The following is a 22,630-nucleotide window of genomic DNA, read 5'->3' as shown; positions in this document are numbered from 1 at the left end:
TTATTGAAGTGCTGTGTAGCATACTTCAGATGTTTTTGTACCCCTTGTCAAATTGCATGTTTTGCTGAATTGCTAAGTGAAAATAAGTTCAAAAAACTCTGCAGGGAAAACAAAGATGAATGTCTTATGCAGTTGTGTTGTATTTACACAAGAAAGATCTGAACTATTTTCAAATTTTAAGTTAGAATTCAAAAATGTTGTCCTCTGTAGGGGACACAAGTCTCTCATCTTAATCTCAAGAACCATATATTCTGCTACGTTGAAAACTACCACTACGAGGGACATTTGATAAAAATAAAATTAATAATATTTAAAAAAAAATATTTTCACTGCAATGTTTTTGTCATCCAAGACACATTTGCATTATGTGAATAATTAAAATACTCCGTCGGGTCTGAGGAGGGTATTCAGGAGACTGCCACAGGATTCTCTCTATTTAGACACCAACAGCACCCAAATTTGCTTTCTGCTTTTTAAAAGTCTATAAAGCAGGGATATATTTTTCGGTTATGATTGACATATTTGCCTATTAGTGTGTGAAGGTATAAATAAGATATATTTCAGTGATTCAGTTGCAGTGATTCAAACCCAACTTGACTTTTCCTCAAGCCATTGATTGTGTTCATTATATTTGGGAAGTTAATATTAAAGTTCAAAGTCTTGTGTGAATAAAAAATAAAGTACCCTTTTCAGCTTTCAGCCCACAAAATGCCTTGGTAATTGCAATTGCTGTCTGGAAGACAGCTTGTAAGTTCTAAGTCCTTGATTCGAGACACCAGTTAAGAAGCGCACACAGAAACTGAAGATTTAGTCATCACCTCCTGTAGGTTATGGCTGCTGTGCTTGAGCATTTAATTGAAAATTTTGTTGAGCACACAGGCTTTCTTTGGAAAGATGGCCTGTAGCTTTTCACATAACTACCGCTCAGTAACAGGGACCTCCATCATGTTTTGGACACGCTCTCTCTTTCTCTCTCCTCCACAATCTATCCCCCTTCCTTCTCTCTCCCCCTCTGCCCTCTTTCTTCTTCCTCACCGCTTCCCCCCCCTTCCTCTACCCTCTCACACCTTTCCTCCCCCCTCCTCTATCCTCTAATATCTTTCCTCCCCCTCCCTGGCTCTCTCCACCCCTGTTCTCCTTCTCTCCCCCTCTGCTCTCTTTCTCCTTCCTCACCACTTTCTCCCCTTCCGCTATCCTCTCCCACCGACCCCCCCCCCCCCCCCCGCTCACCGGACAGCTTGGCCTTGGGCCCCTCGTGGTCGATGGGCTGGCTGGAGAGGGAGTAGACGCGGATCTCGGCCACGGGGACGGAGGCGTCCTTCACGTTGCTGTGGAGCCCCAGAACCTGAGCCCCTTCACTGGGGTGCTGCATCACCTGCCGGGGAGACATGGAGAGAGAGAGAGAGACGCTCACTGTAATGTGTGTGTGTATTTGTGTGTGTGTGTGTACGTGTGTGAATGTGTGTGTGTGTACATGTGTGTGCCTGCATGTGTGTGTACATTTACATTTGTTTGAATGTATATGTAAGTAGTGCGTGATACTTCACTCTGAGTGAAACACTTTCCTTTTTTCCCTTCAAAACCCTAACTACCTAACCGCCCCTCACACAGCTACATAACTACCCCCACACAGCTACATAACTATCCCTCACACCGCTACATAACTGCCTCTCACACAGCTACATAACTGCCTCTCACACAGCTACATAACTACCCCCCACACAGCTACATAACTACCCCTCACACAGCTACATAACCGCCCCTCACACAGCTACATAACTGCCCCTCACACAGCTACATAACTACCCCTCACACAGCTACATAACCGCCCCCCACACAGCTACATAACTATCCCTCACACCGCTACATAACTACCCCTCACACAGCTACATAACCGCCCCCCACACAGCTACATAACTATCCCTCACACCGCTACATAACTGCCCCCCACACAGCTACATAACTACCCCTCACACAGCTACATAACCGCCCCTCACACAGCTACATAACTGCCCCTCACACAGCTACATAACTACCCCTCACACAGCTACATAACCGCCCCCCACACAGCTACATAACTATCCCTCACACCGCTACATAACTGCCCCTCACACAGCTACATAACTACCCCCCACACAGCTACATAACTATCCCTCACACCGCTACATAACTATCCCTCACACAGCTACATAACTGCCCCTCACACAGCTACATAACTACCCCCCACACAGCTACATAACTGCCCCTCACACAGCTACATAACTGCCCCTCACACAGCTACATAACTGCCCCTCACACAGCTACATAACCGCCCCTCACACAGCTACATAACTACCCCCCACACAGCTACATAACTATCCCTCACACAGCTACATAACTGCCCCTCACACAGCTACATAACTGCCTCTCACACAGCTACATAACTGCCCCTCACACAGCTACATAACTGCCCCTCACACAGCTACATAACTGCCCCTCACACAGCTACATAACTGCCTCTCACACAGCTACATAACTGCCCCTCACACAGCTACATAACTGCCCCTCACACAGCTACATAACTGCCCCTCACACAGCTACAAAACTGCCTCTCACACAGCTACATAACTGCCCCTCACACAGCTACATAACTGCCTCTCACACTGCTACATAACTACCCCCCACACAGCTACATAACTGCCCCTCACACAGCTACATAACTGCCCCTCACACAGCTACATAACTACCTCCCACACCGCTACATAACTACCTCCCACACCGCTACATAACTACCCCTCACACAGCTACATAACTGCCCCTCACACTGCTACATAACTACCCTGCACTCACCGTCATAATAACCCCTCAAACAGCTACATAACTGCCCCTCGCTCAGCTCAAGACATGCACTGCAGCTGCAGCAACACGCTGAACAGACGAGAGGGCAGCGGCCATGTTGTACCTGCGGTTTTCAACTGAAAACCTTTCAGTAGCATCAAGTTCCCAGTGAGCCATCTGTCTCAGCTCACTTACTCCCAGGTTCCCCACAGAGATTGTTTTCTTCTTTTTTTAAAATCTCGAACCTGTTATTTTTAGTCATTTTCCACAACACCCGTCCCCTGACATCAAACTCTCTTGATTGTACAGATATCAGCTCCTGTTCTGACGTTGGTTTCAGTCCAAAGCTCATTTACACACGGCAGTCACTGCCGGTCAGGTGCAGCAGAACAGCAGGCACTCAGCACTCACTGGATGCTACTGGAATCCATCATAATACTTTACCTCTGGGGGCCTTGTGAGTAATGAGAAATTAAGCCATGTGTGTAAATTAGCTGTGACTGTGAGAATAGAATAGACTGCCTGAGAAATGATCATGAGACCCACCGATGTGGTTACCTCACCTCGGCCATATTGATCAGGCCCAGCGCCAGCGTCTTGTAGCCCAGGATTGTGCGGTTCTTGTACCTCTTGCGTCGCTGGAGCATGATCTGCAGCTTATTGGCATCTCTCTTTAAAAAGTGTGGGTACTGCCGGGAAGGAGGGGGTTAAACATTTGTAAACGGTCACTAAATATATACAATTCTTCCTCCTGTGAAGCCCATCCCTATTTCCTCTGCTAGACACGGTAACAGTGTTCCATTATCCGTTAGTTCTGCAATAATAATCTTTCACACCCTCCCAATAGCCCTGGGGTAATTTTATTCTTCTTTTTCTCACCTGTAGAGAGAATGTGAGCTGCAGGTCTGTTTCTGTCAGTCCAGCTGAAGACAACAAGATCTCATTGGAGCGTAAAATACGCTTAGAGCCCTGAGAGAGGGGGAGAGAGGGAGGGAGGGAGAGAGAGAGAGAGAGCAACAAGAGAAAGTGAGAAAATGAGAGTAAGCGACAGCGAGAGAGAAGAGAGAGGGGAGAAAGAAAGATAATTTGCTTGTAATTTGCATATTTGAAATTGATCCAATCTCCTAGATTGATTAGTTCTTTCATCCCTCCGGCAAAAAAAAATAATAGGAGAAAAACAACTGCATGTCAACAACTGTCTCATGTCATCCACATCTTAAGATGTCATTGTGACCTTTTGTGTGTCAGCATGACTAAAAAGAGCTTTGAAAATTTGTACTTTCTAAACATAAATCTCACATCCATATCAATGATCCCCAGCCTCCACTAGCCAGGCATTTCTATAGCTAACCACACAGTAACTACGGTAAAATACACAGCAATAGAGTAACCTTATTCAGATTCTTATTCTCATTATTTGCCAGGCAGGTAAAGAGCTAACCTAAATGCACATGCCTCAGGATGGATCTTGTCAAGACAGCCGGTGTCCCAAAAGCAGTTCATTGATAGTCACATTTCAAATTTCTAAATCCTTAACATCATGTTTGCTGCACAAAACCTGGTACAGACATTGCTTTACTCCTACAAAAACTTTCATACAATGAAATCTTCAATCTAAATTGTAACCTTGTAGGTGAATTACTCAAAATCTTCCCCAAACTGAAAACTGAAAAATCTTTTTCTTGTGAACTGTTATAAAAGTTTTTAAAAATACCACAGCACACTTAATCTTCATGTTCAGGTTTATCTGTATTGTAAAGGAAGGGTTTTTATATAATGCCTTTACATGGCAACCCAATCGATGGAACATTACATCTGCACAATGTAATCTGTCAAATTATTCTGAGGAACCACTGCCCTGGTATTTACAAACGTAAGCACGCATAATCACTGTCGCAATTTTCTACCAATCTTAATTATTAAGAAAATGTGACAGCCCATTCAGAAAGGGCTGTCATGAGCTCAACAGTTAGAAGCATTATAACAGTTACAAGCCCATTTTGTGCAAGGCTGATTCACACAACACTTGAGTAGAAATGATCTGTGCACTTCCATCACTCTAAGTTTTTCTCTGCGACAGTTTGGCTGTCATACACAATGTGAAAAAGGAAAAAGAATATTTTTCTGTAGCAACCATTTAGTTTCGATTAAGATTCATACTTAAAGGCCCGGAATTCAATCACCGTAACATGTGACAAAGCGCTTGTCCATAACTGTGTCTGTAATCTGGAGGTCAGACCTTCAATTCTGGCCACAGAATTGCAATGCCAAAAAATCCATTCCTCAACAGTGAATACACACGGAAGCTTGCCACAGTAGGTTACCGTGTGAATTTAGGAAAGGATCATGCTAGCATTTAAGTTTCTAAAACGAAGTAAAACCATTACATGTTGTTCAAATTCATAGAAACTTCTGCACCATATTTTTAATCCTGTTGGGGCAGTCCATTTGCAATTGGACCCCACAAATTGCTGTTTGAAGCTATATTTATTTTATCTTTATTTATTTGTCTTTATTTTTTTATTTTTTTTAATTAAACAATGAATTACCAAATTACTATAACCAAGGTTCTTTAATAAGGCAGTTTATTTCTTACGTAGTCAACATTGTCAATGATTTACGTAAAATATTTCTTTGTCACTACTATGAAGAGGTGCAGAGTGAGCTAGTGGTGTTCTCTTTATTAGCTTTACTGACGTAACTACGGTGGTTATTTTATTCTTTGTGTTCTCTGATAAGTATCTTCTTGTGTTAGGCACTGTGCAGTTGTCCATGAGGGGGGAGAGGGAGAAGAGGTACCTGCAGTTTGACTGCGATGACCACCGAGGTGAGGTCTTTATCCAGCTCCTTCAATATCACCAACTTCTTCAGCGTGAGATTAAAGAGCCTGAAGGAGTCAGATATGAAGAAAGAGAGAGAGAGAGATATGAAGAGAATGAGACAGAGCACCGGACAAGTGATTCCACTTCAGCTGCAGGGCTCTGTGTGGGTGCATGAAAGCAAAACACAACTGCTGATTCCAAAATACAAGGAAATAAAAAATCAAGAAAAACAAAAGCAGGTTGACTGACAGCATCATGGCATTTTTAACTGCACATACTCTGAATAATGGGGGTTGGAATAGTCTAATAGTAGTTTATGGGAATTTATCAATAAATCAATTGTTCTATAAAATTCTGTACCCTAAGAGCATGTTAAATCGGTCACATATCCATCTTAAGCCATCCTTGCCATCAATAATTAAACACTCATCTCTATTGAGCCAGTAAAAAAAACAAATAAACGGACATTACTCCTAATGGGAGGTAATTACAGTCCAATAATCAACTAAATTATCGTGGAAATCTACGCTCCGAGCTTTGAACAAAACATCCTAACGGAGGGGAAGAGATTTGCATTTACTTGTGAAACCAGTTTGGCTGTCGGCCCTGAAAGAAAAGGGTTTAGGACCCGAGCCGTAAAACACCGCGCCTCTGTCCGTGCCCAAGAGCTGGAGGGGAGACGGGAGCGTCGCCGAGGGGGAAAACGCATTTGGAATATTAGCGCTCGGGCGTAAATCATAGCAGCGTCCCAGATCAATGTGCCCGGGCGTCTCTGCCGTCACTGAAGTTTGTTTGTGGGACGTCCCATGATGGATTGGTGGTCTTTACAATGGCTGGCTGGACACAGAAGAACCTTCACAGAGAACCTTCTCTCTCTCTATCTATCTCTCTCCATCTCTCGCTCTATCTCTGTCTCTCAATCTCTATCTCTCTCTATCTCACTGCCTCTCTCTATTTCTCCTATACTCACTCTCGCACAGAAACACACATACATACACAAAAAAACCCATGGCTAGACTGTTATCTTCAGAAGTTGTGAATGCATTTCAAGACACAAGCATTTCTAAAATTCACAAATGATGAGAAGTCTAAAGAGCTCTCAAACACAAAAACAGTTCCCCTTAAAACATTCAAACAGCTCAATTGTGACTGACTCCCTGGCTCCGCCTCCTTCAAGCCCCACCCACTTTAATTTTCCTGGGTCATTTTTCACATTTATGCCCGCTCTGGATTATCCACACGTTTCGGCCAGAGGAATAACCAGTGACTGAATTTATTGGCAAAAAAACTGATCTGTCTTGGCCCTGCTGTTAGGGGCACCAACCCCAAACCGCAGACCAGCGAAAGGACGGGGTGTCGGGGGGGACGAGGTCGCCTCTGAGTCGATACACGAACAGAGCCAACACAGGCAGCCCACAGGGACCCAGACCTTTCGATCGTCCTATCAGCAGCTTTCATCAGGAGAAATGAGCTGGCTTCCCAACAGCAGCAGCAGCCGGACCGTTAATGCCTTCCCCGGGTTGCCAGGTCAACTGAATCAGCATCCCTCGAGGGGAGGACGTGTGGAGAGTCACGCCGGAGGGCCAGCGGAGTTTCATTAGTTCTGATCCTCTCCTGGCAGACTCTGCGCACCTCCCCCCCACCCCGCCCGCCCGCTCCTGCCCCCACCTCCCTCCCGCCACAGGAGATGCGCATCCTGGAAATCGATTTGAGCATGGTGACATTGCCGGCAGCCGCGTAGACCGGCAGCACCGCTGCGCGAGTGGGAGTCGACATTAGCATGCAGCGCACAGCAGTGTACAAACACAGCTAATCTCACACCCTCCCTCAGGCCCCCCCGCCGGCTCCGCCCTTAATGAACCTGACACTTTTACAGCGCCCTCAGCGTGGGGGTGCGAGGTGTTCTGCTCTGCTTCCCCCCCCCACTCCCCCAAATCACTGACTGCTGTCATCTCTCCAATCCGATTATGCACGGCACCAAGACGAGGGAGGCTCCCCCCCATCTCTTGCAAACTCACACACACACATAAACGCACATACACACACGTACGCACGCACACAAACACACACACACACGTACACACGCACACACACAAACAAACACACACACACACACACAAACACACGCACGCATGCATGCACGCACCCAAACACAAGCATGAGAATTGATATTTGCCACACAAAGCACAACAGCAGAGGACAGTGGGGTGACCTTGTCATTCAGGTAGCAACCACTCTGTGGTCTGTGATAACATTACAGTCCCTAAAATGTGCAACATTAATAGAGTTAGCGTTTCTGCTCTAGGACTCAGGGAGAGTACAAATGCTCTATTTAATCTGAGCCAGGCAGAGATAAGCAGGCCTGCCATCTCAATAGTATCAGCCTGTTCTCCAAAATACGTTTTTAGTGCTTCCAAGTCTGTACAGATGTATTACTGGAATTATCTGCACAGTGAAGTTATTATTAGTATTTCTTTGGCAATGCTGTACCAATGGCTATGTGGGCATGCCAATAAAGCATATGAATTTGAATATGAAGTCAGTGAAGACTTCTTCTGTGATGTACCAGGGACCGTTCTAATAGCCTGTGGTTGTTTGCTCCGAAATGCAGCTAGCTACTTGCCGGAGGAGGAGAAGCAGTTACTCAGTAACCGTGTCCAAATTCACTGACGGCAATATTCTCGTCCATGTTTACATCATAAAGCTAGCTACCGTTACTTTGAAAGTTGAGTCTGGATGACAGAGGTCACAGGTGATTGGCTAACCTTGTGGTTGTGTATTGTTATGTCAAGCGACCAGGTTCCGAAAGCCATAAAATAAATCCAACTGTCAAGATTCGGCAGCGACACTGCAAGATTGAAAACACTGAAAATGATAGAAAGCGGCTACGATGACAGTACCCTTTCTATTGTTTTTTGTCTTCATTGCACACATCATATAAATGTATTCGCAGGTGAGGAATTTTTATGACCCATTTGGGTATCATAACCTCCCTGGCACACATTGTTTTGTAGTGTCTTTATTATTCTTTTTTAGGGTGCAAATAAATAAACACGAATACAAATACAAAATGGCCATTCTGTCCAGCTTTCATTCAAGTGCTGCTTTCCTTTGGAACATTTAACCCTGACCTCATAATGACAGGAAGCAACCTTTACTCACAGCTTCCGATTTCCCGTTCAATTCAGCCTCAAGCCAATGATCAGTACATTCAAGTTTCTCTTCTTCACTGAGCATATATATTTGAATTTCATGTACAAAATGCCCAAGGGGGTACTTCCACATATAAAACAGATAAGTCTTTACATCGAGGCACAACTGGATTGCTTTTTCTTCTACAGGTAAAAAGCAGCCTTATCATGATCAACCATTGATCCTAACTTGCCCTTGCATACACCACCACAGTTTGTCATAATCGTAGATGAACATTTCTTTTTCCCTGTTGGTTTTCATTTAATCAAGTTTTTAATTTTGAAAACACAAGAGAGCCCCATATTTCACTTTGATAACAAAGATAAAAGTGAAAATAAATTAAATATATTTATTTTTCTCTGACATATTCTTTGTCTCTCTCCTCATCTCCGGCAGGCGTGCAGACAACAATGGCTTACCCGACTGATAAACGTATAATAATGAGTTTTGCATAACCCTAACTAAATTATTTAGAATATCTGCATAATAAAGTTTCAATCTACAATCTTCTCTTTAATCTACGTTCCTGTAGTCAGTTAGACAGAGGTGTTGTATCTCTGAAACACAGCCTCCCATTCTCTGATGAATTATGCAGCTGAGAATGAGTACTAGCTTGTGCAAACGCCCAACAAGAGCAAGGGTTTCAGGCGCTTGTAGAAGTGTGTTTATGAGTGCATAGGTGTTTGTGAGTGTGCGTGGGGTAAGTGTGCCTTTGAGTTTGAGTGGAGGACAACAAGCTGGATTTAACTGACTTTAACACTTTGTGTATTGGTTGTGTGTTATTATTGTGTGTTAAGTTTCACGTAAGTGTAGTGTCTATATGCTTACTATTACATGCGCACAGATACTCATATACGCGCAAACAGACACACAGATAGAGTAGGGGAGAGAGTCCACACACAGCTTCTGTTCTCCCTGCCAGCTGACTTATGACGATGCTCACATCTGCAAAATGACATCATATGATTTTACACAACCACCTAAAATGACATCACATGATTTTACTCACCCACCTAAAATGCCATCATATGACTTCACTCACCCACATAAAATGCCATCATACGATTTTACTCAACCACTGAAAATGACATATGATTTTACTCACCTACCTCAAATGTCATCATATTATTTTGCTCACTCACCTAAAATTGCATCATAAGACTTTACTCAGTTACTGAAAATGTCATCATATGATTTTACTTAGTCCACGTTTCCTACAACTCTGAATCTGTGCAGTCAATGCTGAGTTTCAGCATTCAGGGCCAAACTGAACCCAGGGACACCCTGGATAACATCTAGCCCTACTGCCGCAGGAGCTGAGACGGTTAGAAGTCTCTTTTCCCAGTATTCACTCAACCTCCCCACCCCATAAATGAATTCAACTGCGCAAAAAGTAACAGAAACACTGTTGATGCAAATATAATTTAATTTATTCATACATTTTAAAAGGCTGCTGGCAGAGATTAATGAATATGTAGCATTCATTAATCTTTGAATAAGTATATTCATAAATGACAAGAAAAGCACTGACTGCTTAACAAATACAGCACCGACACTTCCTCTCATATCAAACTGTTTGGGCAGGAATTAAACTGTTGACAGAGTTTTTCATTAGAATGCAGAACGCGCTACAGCGCTCAGTGGCTCCTCCTAAGCACGCATCAGGAGTCTAGCGAAGCCTCCGAGCATGTGCAGACGGCGCCTCCGCATCGGTTACGGCAGGAGACGCGACGCGCAGACGAGCCGTCGCGTGCGTTCAACGCCGTGAAATCTACAGGTGGAACGCCAATCGGTGCTCAGTCATACTATTTCAAACATATTTTCAGCTGTCAGCTGCTTGAACTGCAAATGAAGAGTGAAAGTATGAGTTAGCGGGGTTTAAAATATTTATAGCATAAATTCATAGCGTAGCGGCTGGCATGGGGGTGCAAATGCATGTACTTAGACTAACCTGCACGTCTTCATGCGAAGACATGGCGGTATAGCTAACTGGAGAGTCTAAATTGTCTTTGGGGAATGAATGTATGAGTAAATAGTATGTGAGCCACGTGATGGATTGGCAACCTGTCCATGCTGCATACCTGCCTCTCGCCTAATGCATGCTGGGATTGGCCCCAGCTGGGACAGTCCTCCCCCCCCCCCACATCCCAGTGTAGTGAATGGGATGTTAGGCTGTAGACACGTGTGTAGGTTTTGGGGGGAAGACAGGAAGACATGTCACCCCCACCACCCAATACATTTAGTATGTGAGACTAGGTGGCCCCGCAGTGCCCAGCACTGAAAAGCTGAAATGAAACGTATGCCTATGGCTATAGGAGACCATATCTTTCCTGAGAGCAGTTATTATAAGGTCCCATGACACTTATTGCAGATGGCAGACGGTAGCTTCAGTTCACTGACCCTCATAGATCATTCTCAGCGCGCTGGGGGAGGGGGTGCGGTATATTAAACTGGTGAGTTCATGTGGGGTTAAGAGCAGCAGCACATAAAGTCAAAGTAAGAAAGTCCTCCAGAGTCCAGAGCAGCTCTGATTTAGACAAACCCTCCAACCACCCCCCTCCAACCCCCAGCACTATGCCCACAAGGCCCACCCCCTGCTGAGTTTCAATCTGTTACTCACAGCAGGAGGCTGAGGAGCAAACCTAACATCCACCCATGATGACTACAAACACACACGTACGCACGCACATACACACACACTCACAGACTGTCTCTCTCTCTCACGCGTACACACACACACACACATATGCAAACATATTCACAAACACACAATCACACTTTCACAGAGACATGCACATACACACGGTCAATCATATATACAAGTAAATACTCATACATGGACACAGTCAGACATACACCCAGACACAGACACACACGCACACCACAGTAACACAATCATTCATAAGTGCAAACACACACACACATTTGTGCCACACCAAAAGCAACACGCCTCTCAACCTGAATTTTAAACGATTGCTCTCATAATGACACACTCGTCTATCCCTTTGCACCAGCCCAATACAGAGAAACAGATGATTATACACAGTGCAAGACTCCCACATCAACTGCGTATAAAAACAAATCTAAAGACAAGGGCCCGGTGTGCGCACAGTGCTAAACCTGCCGACCATAGGACCCTGAGACGAGGCACTCACAGACCCGTTCATCATCAAACCGCACCGCTAAAACAGCCACTCGCTTCGCACACCCACACAGACGTGCAAGCTACCGTGTGGGATACCGCGTCACGCCAAGAAACACGAAAAAGGCCAAATGGATTCACCGCACAATCGGGGACGGCTCTCTGAAGCTGAAAGACACAGAGAGAAGAGCTGCTGAATTCAGGGGAGGGGGCGCTTTTCAACAAGATGCTTTTCTACTGGAGCGGGACACAGTCAGCAGCCATACTATCAGGTAGCCATCTCCTGTGAAGCTGCAAAGCTAAGCAGGCGTGGGACTGGCTAATACTCGGATGGGAGACTGCCTTGGAAACTTGAGCCGCTATTGTTGGGCGGCCAGTTGCAAGCATCCTTCCCCCTGGACCAGGCAGAAACAAAATGCCCCGCCATAGTGACGGTGGCTGTAAAGTTTACACCCGGGTTCCTGGCTCACTGTGGCCATTAGACAACCCAGGGGACTTCTTCTGAAAGAGCAGGTTCTCAACCCCAGTGTGCTGGACACATTCCCTTAGGCTTGTTACATGCGCTCTCCGCCCCCCCCCCCTCCAAAATGGCTCCCCAAAATCTTTCTGGCTGAACAATCACTTCCATTACATTTTCATAATCGATAATCGATTTAGTTAAATAAAGGTAAGTGAATAAACAGGAGCGATCAGAGCAGAATGACACATAATAGGCATTTAACAGATGCGCATATTCAGAACGAGCTACACAGTTCACATTCTTTACATCTAGCCTACAATCTATTTATACTGCCGGATAACGTCACTGTAAAACAGTCAAGATGAAGAACCTTTCCCAAAGGTACCGAGGCAGCTTCACCGGCACCATTACCGCACACTGCCGCCCCTGCCGCGTAACACCGGCGTGCAGTCGACAATAGAACAGAGCGGAGGATGGAGCGCTACGTGAAAGACCTCCACCTGTCATCTCTGTGGGAGTGGTGATTCAGCACTCACTCTCTCCCTTTCTTACAATAACAGAAACACTAAAAAAAAAAAAGCCCTTCTACGCATTTTATTTTTATTACACAATTATCTGTGTTTTTAAAAAGCTTGCCAATGAAAGTGAGGATCCTTTCGAGTCAGTTTTACGCAGCCATTATGTTTTGCGCTCAAAATAATAATTATTTTAATTGTCTCGCATACCTTTTCCTTCATAATAATGTATAAACTAGATTTTTTTGTGAATAAAATGGCTTTGCGGTATGAAGGTTAATGTGGGTGATGGTAATGCAAACCTGCCAGAAACGGCTTCAGGATAAAAGAGCCAATGGAAGTCCATTCCCTGGTGGCCGCTTCAAAGACACCTGCCACTGAACAACAGAGCAAGAACAGAAACCGGAGCTACCAATCAAATTAAGCCCTGGCGGTGTAGCCCACAGTCAAGGACAAGGAATATGACGCTGGTGAACCCAACATCCAATGATCTCACTTCATCTCTCACAATAATAAGATGCGGCTATTGATTGCTTGCTCTCTGAGTATAATGAGAGAGGGTTTGTGATCACTTACTAACTCCATTACAATGATCCATTACACTCTTACAGTAATAATGACTAGTGAGCACATATTCTCAAAATGTAACTGGATTGTATTTGTGATCACATATTCTCTCATTATAAGCAGATGGGAATAGTGATCACTTACACTCTCACTATAACAGGAAGGGGATAGTGATAACTTACTCTCTCACTATAACAGGAAGAGGATAGTGACCATTAACTCTCTCACTATAACAGGAAGGGGATAGTGACCACTAACTCTCTCACTATAATAGGAAGAGGATAGTGATCACTTACTCTCTCACTATAGCAGGAAGGGGATAGTGACCACTAACTCTCTCACTATAATAGGAAGGGAACAGTCATAACTTTCTCTTTCGCTAAAATAGGAAGGGGATAGTGATCACTTACTCTCTCACTATAACAGGAAGGGGGTAGTGATCACTTACTCTCTCACAACATGGACAGTGGTCACTTACTCTCTCATTATAACAGGAAGGGGATAGTAATTACTTACTCTCTCACTACATGGACAGTGATCACTTACTCTTTCACTAAAATAGGAAGGGGATAGTGATCACTTACTCTCTCACTATAACAGGAATGGGGTAGTGGTCACTTACTCTCTCACAACATGGACAGTGGTCACTTGCTCTCTCACTATAACAGGAAGGGGACTGTAAAGCCCAGAGCTGCTCCAGTTCTCCAGCACGGTTGACTTGCCCAGTAAAGGGTAAGTCTCGCTACCCATGAGTGAACCAGGTCAGGTCTGCCAACAGCGGACTGACTGACCAAGCGAATCGTTTGACCCATTTTCGCGAAGTGTAAAGTGCTGAACACCAAGACAATGAAGAGTAAGACACCGGCAGCGTCCAATAATGGCCCCCAAGCAGTGTTTTCGCAGACTCGTTTTGATGTATGTATTTACATTACACACATATCCCATATAATTACTATGGCTCATCCACCCGATTTAAAAAAACAGCAAGTATGAGAAATATTAGCCTATTTATTAGAAGTAAAATTTAATTAAATAAACAGGCGGAAACAGGAGGAGGTCATTTCAATACAGTGATACCAGCAGAAGTATAAAATATTGAATATTAGCTATAAAAGAGCTTGTTCTTCCAAAACCAAAGCACTTTGGAGAGCTTTATTCAATTTAAAAGCCTTCATTTATTCTACCAAGGAATCAAAAATTAATTTCTCCATTAAGGCACAAATCCCTTGCTATGTTTTCAATAACAATACAACAAGTGCTTTATTCTGCAGGGCTGTGTTCCAATAAGCTAAATGTTCTGTCCTTGCAAACTTCACTTCCAAATTGTACTTGGAAGGACATGACACACCTACAACAGGACGTGACCCTCATTAAGAAAGGGAGCATCAGGATGGAGGAGAAACGGGCTACTCCCACTAGCTATTTCCACCATAAAAAGGCCTTAAACATCAGGCTTTCATCTGGTAAGAGTGCTCCTTCTTCATTTACATAAATCTCCACAGATATCGCGATCAAAACAAAGCCATAAAGTGTTAGGTTCTCACAATTAACTGGCACTTCTAGTCTGAAAAAGCACTTGGATTACAGTGATCAGAAGTCCTGAGATTCTGAAAAGCATCCAAGCATGGTGAAGCTCAAGAGACTCTGATCCAGCTAAACTTGAAAGAGCTAGTAATATCAGACATTTATACGCCATTCAACATTACCCAACAAATAACATTTGCTAAAAGGTTTTTAAAAATCCACATTCTATTGAGGCTTCTGCGTACAGCTAATTAAGCCTGGATTATTGGTTGAAATCTGCATGTCCACTGGCACTCCAGGAATGTAATTGTCCATACTTGGTCAACTGGGAAGGTTCTGGAAATCTTACAATGTTCTCAGGTCCTTCTAGACATAGCCTACATAGATTTAAGATTTCCAGAACCTTCCCAATTGACCAAGTGCGGACAATTCCCATCCTGGAGGGCCAGTGAACATGCAGATTTCAACCAATAATCCAGGTTTAATTAGCTGTACGCAGAAGCCTCAATAGAACGTGGATTAGATGACAGCAAAATTCTTCATATCAGTGCACAAAAGCTGATCATGAGCTGATCAAAAAGATTTAGCAGAAGTATCAGGTCAAGTAAAAGACTCACTAAAAGCAGATTAAAGAATTAACAACTGCACTGCATTAACAATAGTAATTCACAAAATATTTTATTTCATTCAAATAACCAAAGACTTAAGATCATTCCATCAAGCAAAAATGTTCTTTAATATTATGCATTTAATATTTAGCCTACTCATGGCAGAAAACTGTTGAACAAATACAGCAGAAACACTGATCAAACAAGTTTGGCACAAATGAACAGAGCAGCAGTTTATCAGCAGAAAATATTATTGGCAAACTTTAACCAACCGGTGCTCCCAGCAATATCCTCATCTTCTGTGCTTGCAACACAGGTTGTGACAATGTGAAAATAATGCACAGCATTAAAACTGTTGAGTCTGACTGGATTTTATTAATAAAAAAAGATCAGAACCATGAAACTAAGGTTCTGTTTATCTGCGCTGCACAAATCTGTACCTGGTCCACACCGCATTCGCTAATGGTGTACAGGACCCCACACGCTGCCATTTTAATGAAGTCATTTGACTGTCACAGCGAAGGCCACTATAACAGGATGAATCCATCTTCTTCGATTTGTGATTTCTCCCGCTCAGTCTTTCACAACTGGATTACCCCTTGAGGACTCAGGTTTCTTACCTCCACAGGGACATAAGAACCTACTATGAGTATGTTCAACCGTGCCATGCGTTTACAGTGTGGCGGCCTGGTGATGTCATTTGCACTCGCGTACTTACGCAGGGTATGTTTCCGGCCTAACACACCGCGCTGGTGTAGCTCTGAAGTGAGGAGTTAAATATATTGGCTAGTCGGTTGCGTGCACACGCACGCTGGGGTACCGCCAATCAGAATGGACAAAGGACGCCGCTGTGACTCGACTGGTCTACAACCGTGGCTGGGCATTCCAAATCGGATTAGAAAATGGGGGAAAGAACTTCTCGTTCCTTTCTCGGCAAACACAATCTACAGTCATCAGTCTCGCACTGTTCCATCCCCCGATATGGAGATGATGCCTGACTGTGGAGCAGAAACTGGCTTCCTGCCTGGTGGAAGATGCGACCAGCGCTTCCTGCGCACGAGCGACTCGCAGCTGACGCATTTCGTTTGACGCCGCGATGCTTCTGAGCGAGCGGGCTCCTCAGATCCCAGCCTGGAGAGCTCTGTGTCGAGAAGCGTGCTGTTCACAGGCTTGTCTGGATATGAATAAGGGTGCACGGCAGTGAATGAAACGTGTTAATCTTCCGCTTGGATACGCTCCTATACGCCGGGATTCGCCGCAGGTAGCGGTGTCAGCCGTCCTGGCGTGCGTGCGGGATTAGGGCGATCAAAACAGCTGCTCACTCTTAAAACAACCCGCCTGGCTCCTCCTCAAAGCACGACTAATATCATTGGTCAGCCAAGCCTACCAAAGTGAACACCCATCCATTCTTAGAGAACATGCCTAACGCACCAGTACAGCTGTTCCTCTCTAAAAGGATGCGTCTAATATGTACCTGTATAGCCTTCCCCCTCTGTAGAGTGACCGACTGATATGTGTCCAGCCCGTGTGGGTGGGGGTTCGATCCCCCATCACGGCACCCTCTGAGCCATTCTCCCTTCTCTCTCTCTCTATCGCTCTCTGCTTTCTCCCTGTCTGAATAATGAGGGCAGACCATCGGCTCTCCTCTAAAAAATAAAAAAGAGCCCTCACAGCAAGGAGAAAGTATCTAATAAACCCTTATAGCTATACCCCTCCGATTCACAGAGTCTGCCGGTGATTTATTTTATACTTTGCGTTATACACCACAGGAGAGGGAACGGTTTTACAGCCTTATCCACTCTTTTGTTTGGGATTAGCATTAGGCTCTCTGGCCTCCTCAATCTTTTGTTATCTCTAGTCAGGGAGAGGAAGAAATCCCTTTGGAAAAGCCCCAAAGGCTCCGCCTGCACACATTTATTTGCTTTGCGTTTCAACTTTCAATAATTAATAAACATGCTATTCGCTATAAAGCAAATCCTGGACGGAACGAAACTACAGCTCCTGACCTTGGCAGCGGCCCAGAGGCTAGACTGGCCAGGAGACAAAGGCTGTATCCTGCACTCACGGACTTACACACACGCACACCCACACACACACACACCCACATCCACACATTCACGCACGAAAAGATGTTCCAAGCAGCGAACAGCTCCTCACCCGACCCTACTTTCATCTCAGCCCAGCCTCCTGCAGTCACTCTGGATGCCTGCAAATTAACCATGGAGTTGCTGAAGTGGTGACTCATGTTTTACCACTGCAGAACAGAAACCCCAGTAAGAGCTCTATAGAGAAGCTGCACTTATTGGAGAAGCCTTAAAATTCCACCAAACAGACCCGCTACTTCACAGACCACTTCTCCTAACGTTCTGCAATTTTATAATGTTTGTGGAGAAAATAATGACTGGAGACAAAAACACCTAGCGCTCCATATACAAGACAAAATGAGATGGTTCTGGAGATTGGAATGTAACCCAAACTTTAAAATGCAAGATGCCCTCAGTCATAGAATACCTAAGTCCTGGCCCCAAAGTCCACCCCCCAATTAAAAATCAGGGCTAGCAGGGTGGGACAGGAAAGGCAGAGCATTGCTGAAAGGGGAGGGCAGTAGCAGAGTTAAGTGTGGGGTGAAGGATGCAAAAACAATTACCAAGTCATTACTGTAGCAGCATGTTCAAACCACAGCTTTCTCGTAATTGTTTTCTATGCAATTGTATATGTAACCAGTAGGTGAAGCTTTTCTTGGAGCCATTTTTGGCTATGCAGCCAAATTGCATCTTTTATAACTATCATTATCACGCTAGGTAGGCTATTAGTCATTAGTTACTGCTAAAGCACACTGGACTGTTTCTAAAAGAAACCTAATTTAGCTATGGAATTTTTAAAAAGACTTTTTGCCTAAAACCTGTCAAACAAATTATGAATTCCATTTGTTTAAACACATAAAAATAATTTGGCCTATAGTAAGCAAAAAGAAAGAAACGCTATAGAATTTTGGGTTGCTGCCTAGTAATACACAATTTTCAGCTTTTTCCCTGAGGCAACATGTAAGAAAGAAGTTGGATTTTGGTGAATACAGTGCAGGAGGGACATATTTTTCTGCAGCAACAAAAAAACCCACTCTGAGTGCTCGTTGTGCACATGCACATGTGTTTTCTCCCTTCTTTCTCACCAATAAAGGGAAGTGAGAATGGCTATCCCACCAAAACAATTACCTAAAAAAGTTGAATTTAGTATCTTGATTATTGTAGGATGAAAAAGGAACAGGCTGTTTGTAGAATCTGTACAGTCAGCCTTTTGTAAATCAACATAAGTTCTTTTGTTTCCACCATAAAAAAAGATGAATAGACTACTTTAAGTCTTGTAACCGTTAACTAGGGTTCAGAACACTGCCACCCTTTCCCTAGCATCCACCAGTCGGCTAAGTTTAAAGTGTAGGCTGCACCTCCATTCAAGAAGGGGAAGAGGTGCCCGTAGAAGAGAGCACAATTTAGAAGATTTGTAGCTGGAAGTAGATAGCATTACAGTTGTCTTTCATTCCATAAGTGAAAAAAACACACGGGTGCTTTTTAAAATTTCTGCAAAATGAAACTGAAAATGGTATAAACATTTTTTTTTTTTTAAAACCCATCATCACAGTGATGGAAATTTAACAGCATGGTTTTTCATAAATAGCAGTATGACGGTTATGGTGATCGTGACAGCCCTGGGAAGAGGAGGCAAAAGCAGAGAGCGACAGAGATGTGTGGGAGAAAGCCTCCGCTGTGTTGGAGCAGAACTGAGACACAGCGGTTCGTGCAACTGGAATTTTAACCAAAACGCCGCCAGTTAAAACCCTGGTGAGGGAGTAGCGCTGTTCCCTTAAGCCTATCTGCACTTGGACTGATTTAACCGACCCAGCTACACGCCAACAGTACTGTAAGGAAAGCTACGAGTGCTGCCCAGGCTAAGAGCCGAGCATCTGCCACACTAATAAATAATGTAAAATGTAATGTGTAGTGAAGTCACCCAGCCACCCGTACAACGCACCGAGGGCTTGGAGCACTGCTTCCTATCCCAGAATTCCCTGAGACCGCAACAGGGCCCCTGGGCTCGGGGTCAGATGAGACTCCTTCCACACGGTGATCGATACGAGGATGGATGAGGTCAGCGCTCCCATAAAAAGACAGCTCCAGTGAAGAAGAACATGCTCCTGAGACAAAGTCCTTTTCAAAGGGCACAGACGGCATCCCCTCAGTCTCAGGGAATGCCTTGAAGCACTGATTCAGACCTGCGGCCACAAATTGAACCATCTCAAAGAGCCCGAGCCACTGGGTCAAAGCTCTGCATACTGACAGAAAGAAGAGAAAGAAAACTCTCCACAAGGCCGTAAACCCTCTGGTTAGCTCACATTAATAATAATGAACTCACATCACATTACATAATTTATTTGCTTGGCAAATACCCTTATCCAGAGACAGCGATAAACACAGAAAGCTTTACATACAGAGGTCTCTCAAGATTCCTCAGTAGGCCTGTGAAGCACTTTGAGCAAATTTTTGGAATGAAAAGCTCTGCGTGAACAAAATCTATTGAGCTATAATTATTACTATAATCCCTGCTAAAACAATCACGAACTAATCATTTAATCAATCACAGAGGGAGGAGATCTAAGCGAACGCACTCCATCAGCTGAGAGATCAGCCCTCCCTATTTGTTTGTCTGCCATCTGGAATATCTTGAGGAACCACTTGGCTGCATGTTCAGCTAAACACTCAATACTCCGTTTCATTTGCGCCCCAGCTGCACATTGCCATGTCAACACCTATACTTTCAATAGCATGGATTTCACTGTCATTAATCTAAGTTGTCTTTTCATGGAAGCTGCAGCTTATTTTCAGTGGGGTTTTGAGTTTCTCCATTTGCTTAAATGAAAAGATGCGGGTGCCAGTAAGCCTGACGTGAAAGAAGAAGGCCAGGTTCTAGGCTTACAGGGATGCATTTTCTCTCTGGAAAACCCAGTCATGCACACAAGCACCTGGTACGTGTCATATAACATCTCAAAGCTTTATTATTTTTATAAAGTGCTTTGCCCAAGGGTACGTAAGGCCAACACCTAGAAATCAAATCTTGAAACTTCTGTCTACAAGTCCAGCTTCAAAACGCCTATCTACATTGCAGGGGTTAAGGCCAAGTTGTGACAGTAAGCAAGACATTATGAACAAGTCTCTGTTTGTTGCAGACATGTAAATGTGTGGACCAGCTGTCAAATTGAATCAATAGAATGAAAGATTTGGTTGCATGCGTTTTCTCCATCTTAACAGATGCATCTGTCGCTTTATTAACTGATTAAAGGCGGAATTATAAAGATAGATGGTAAGTGAAAAATCAATATGACTTTTCAGACCATCGCTGTGTAAGACATTTACCTCACATTGTAATTAAGCCATGAAAGATTACCGCCTTACTTATTCAACAGGAAACCTGACACCTCACTCTTATTTTTTTTATTTACTTCTATTTTTCGCTAAATTCGCTGAAGTCATTCATTTTGTCAGATTTCCGCAGCTCATGATGTGTCTCATAATAACCTCCACAGGTGCAGATTCTTGGCTTCCAGGCACCAGTGGTAACCATGGCTTAACTCAACCCCCTCCCTCCCTGCCAGCAGCACACCCCCGCAGTCAGCATTTGCCTGTCAAGGGGGTCTTCAAAACTATTCTACCGCCCCCTCCTGCACTGCCCATCGGCCCCCCACTCAGGGCCTCTCCAGGGCAGGAAATACCCACAATCCTCTATTTCCCACTAACAGATAAACTTTGTAAATACATACATACGCTCACACGCAGGCATACAACACAGAGGGAAATAATCACACCAGCTCTGACCTCCCCTCGCTGGATTTCCTTCTCTCACCCGCCCACTCCTCCCGCACATTAGATGGCTGTTCATTACAATTACCGCGCAGCAAGCGTTTTTCTTTTTCCTGTAACAAAAAAAGGGGGCCACTTGCTCAAAGAAGTAGCAGCGCTTGGGACCACAAGAAGGGATTTGCGCGCTCTCTGACCTGGGATCAGGTCCTGGGTCTTGAACCTGCTGCACGGGCCTCATAAAAGTCACTTAAACCTGCCACCCACTCTGACCTCAGATCATTTCTCTATGAGGTATCATGCCCAGATGAAGAATTAAAGTGTTTATTACATCTATTATAAACTGTTCTATACATTTTTCATGCCAGTCTGTACTTTACTAGTGAAGCTGCTCTTCCACATATAGGGTGAAGGTTGTCTGCAGCATAACTATCACACTGAGGGAGTTTTATTAACTTGCAGACACTATACATACTGGCAAACTGAGGAATGCATTGCAATACTTTGTTTAGTGGCACCATGTTAAAATAAAACCCAAATAGAGTATTCAGTAAATAAATCAGTAATGGTTTCCTACCATACTTTACAGTTTGAACATAAAGCTAGACAGTCATTTTTAAATGTTTCCTTCATCTTTCCTGGTGGGTCTCAACCGATAAAAAATGAAAACCAGAGGAACAAGAGATTAAATACAGTACAACATAAAAACCTTCAGCAATTTTGTGTTAATATTAGTTAATTACCAAAAATAAAGACTGAGGAAAAAATGATTTTGCGGCTAGCCTGTTCATGAGAGACGTCTGTATTTCATGTTTTCCCAGTTATGGTGATGTGAGGAACAAAGGTTAGGACAAACAAGTCGAATACATGTGGTGATAACGACACGGGTTTGTATTCCATCTACAACAAAATAACAGAGTGTGGCAAATAGAGTAACACATATTTGGAGGTTAGCTACTCTATCTGAATACAGTTAATGTTCACGTTTATGTTTTAAACTGCACAAATAAACGCATTGAGCGGGTATTTTATGTACGCCTCGTTTTCTGTGTTGCCGTGTGTGCTCTACAGTTCATCAGCTAGACAGATATATAAATCCAACCCAGGTTGGTAGCGCGCATTAAGACAACACATTCA

At 43.9% G+C, this 22,630-nt stretch overlaps 1 protein-coding gene across 4 annotated transcripts in view; it reads right to left on the bottom strand.

Moving 5' to 3' along the window:
- pacs1a (phosphofurin acidic cluster sorting protein 1a) overlaps positions 1 to 22,630 on the bottom strand; it is a 47,726-nt gene that overhangs the window by 23,242 nt on the left and 1,854 nt on the right. For all 4 annotated transcript variants that reach the window (XM_035431894.1, XM_035431892.1, XM_035431895.1 and 1 more), the window contains exons 2-5: positions 5,617 to 5,704; positions 3,697 to 3,786; positions 3,381 to 3,506; positions 1,231 to 1,375 (exon numbers count right to left, since the gene is read on the bottom strand). In XM_035431894.1, the coding sequence (XP_035287785.1) occupies positions 1,231 to 1,375; positions 3,381 to 3,506; positions 3,697 to 3,786; positions 5,617 to 5,704 (449 nt within the window). The remainder of the gene's footprint in view (positions 1 to 1,230; positions 1,376 to 3,380; positions 3,507 to 3,696; positions 3,787 to 5,616; positions 5,705 to 22,630) is intronic.

This window comes from Anguilla anguilla, chromosome 9 (genome assembly GCF_013347855.1).
Source record: "Anguilla anguilla isolate fAngAng1 chromosome 9, fAngAng1.pri, whole genome shotgun sequence".
In the NCBI taxonomy this organism is placed as follows: Eukaryota; Metazoa; Chordata; class Actinopteri; order Anguilliformes; family Anguillidae; genus Anguilla; species Anguilla anguilla.
Note: the sequence above shows the minus strand (reverse complement) of the source record. Positions and strands in the feature narration are given on the sequence as shown.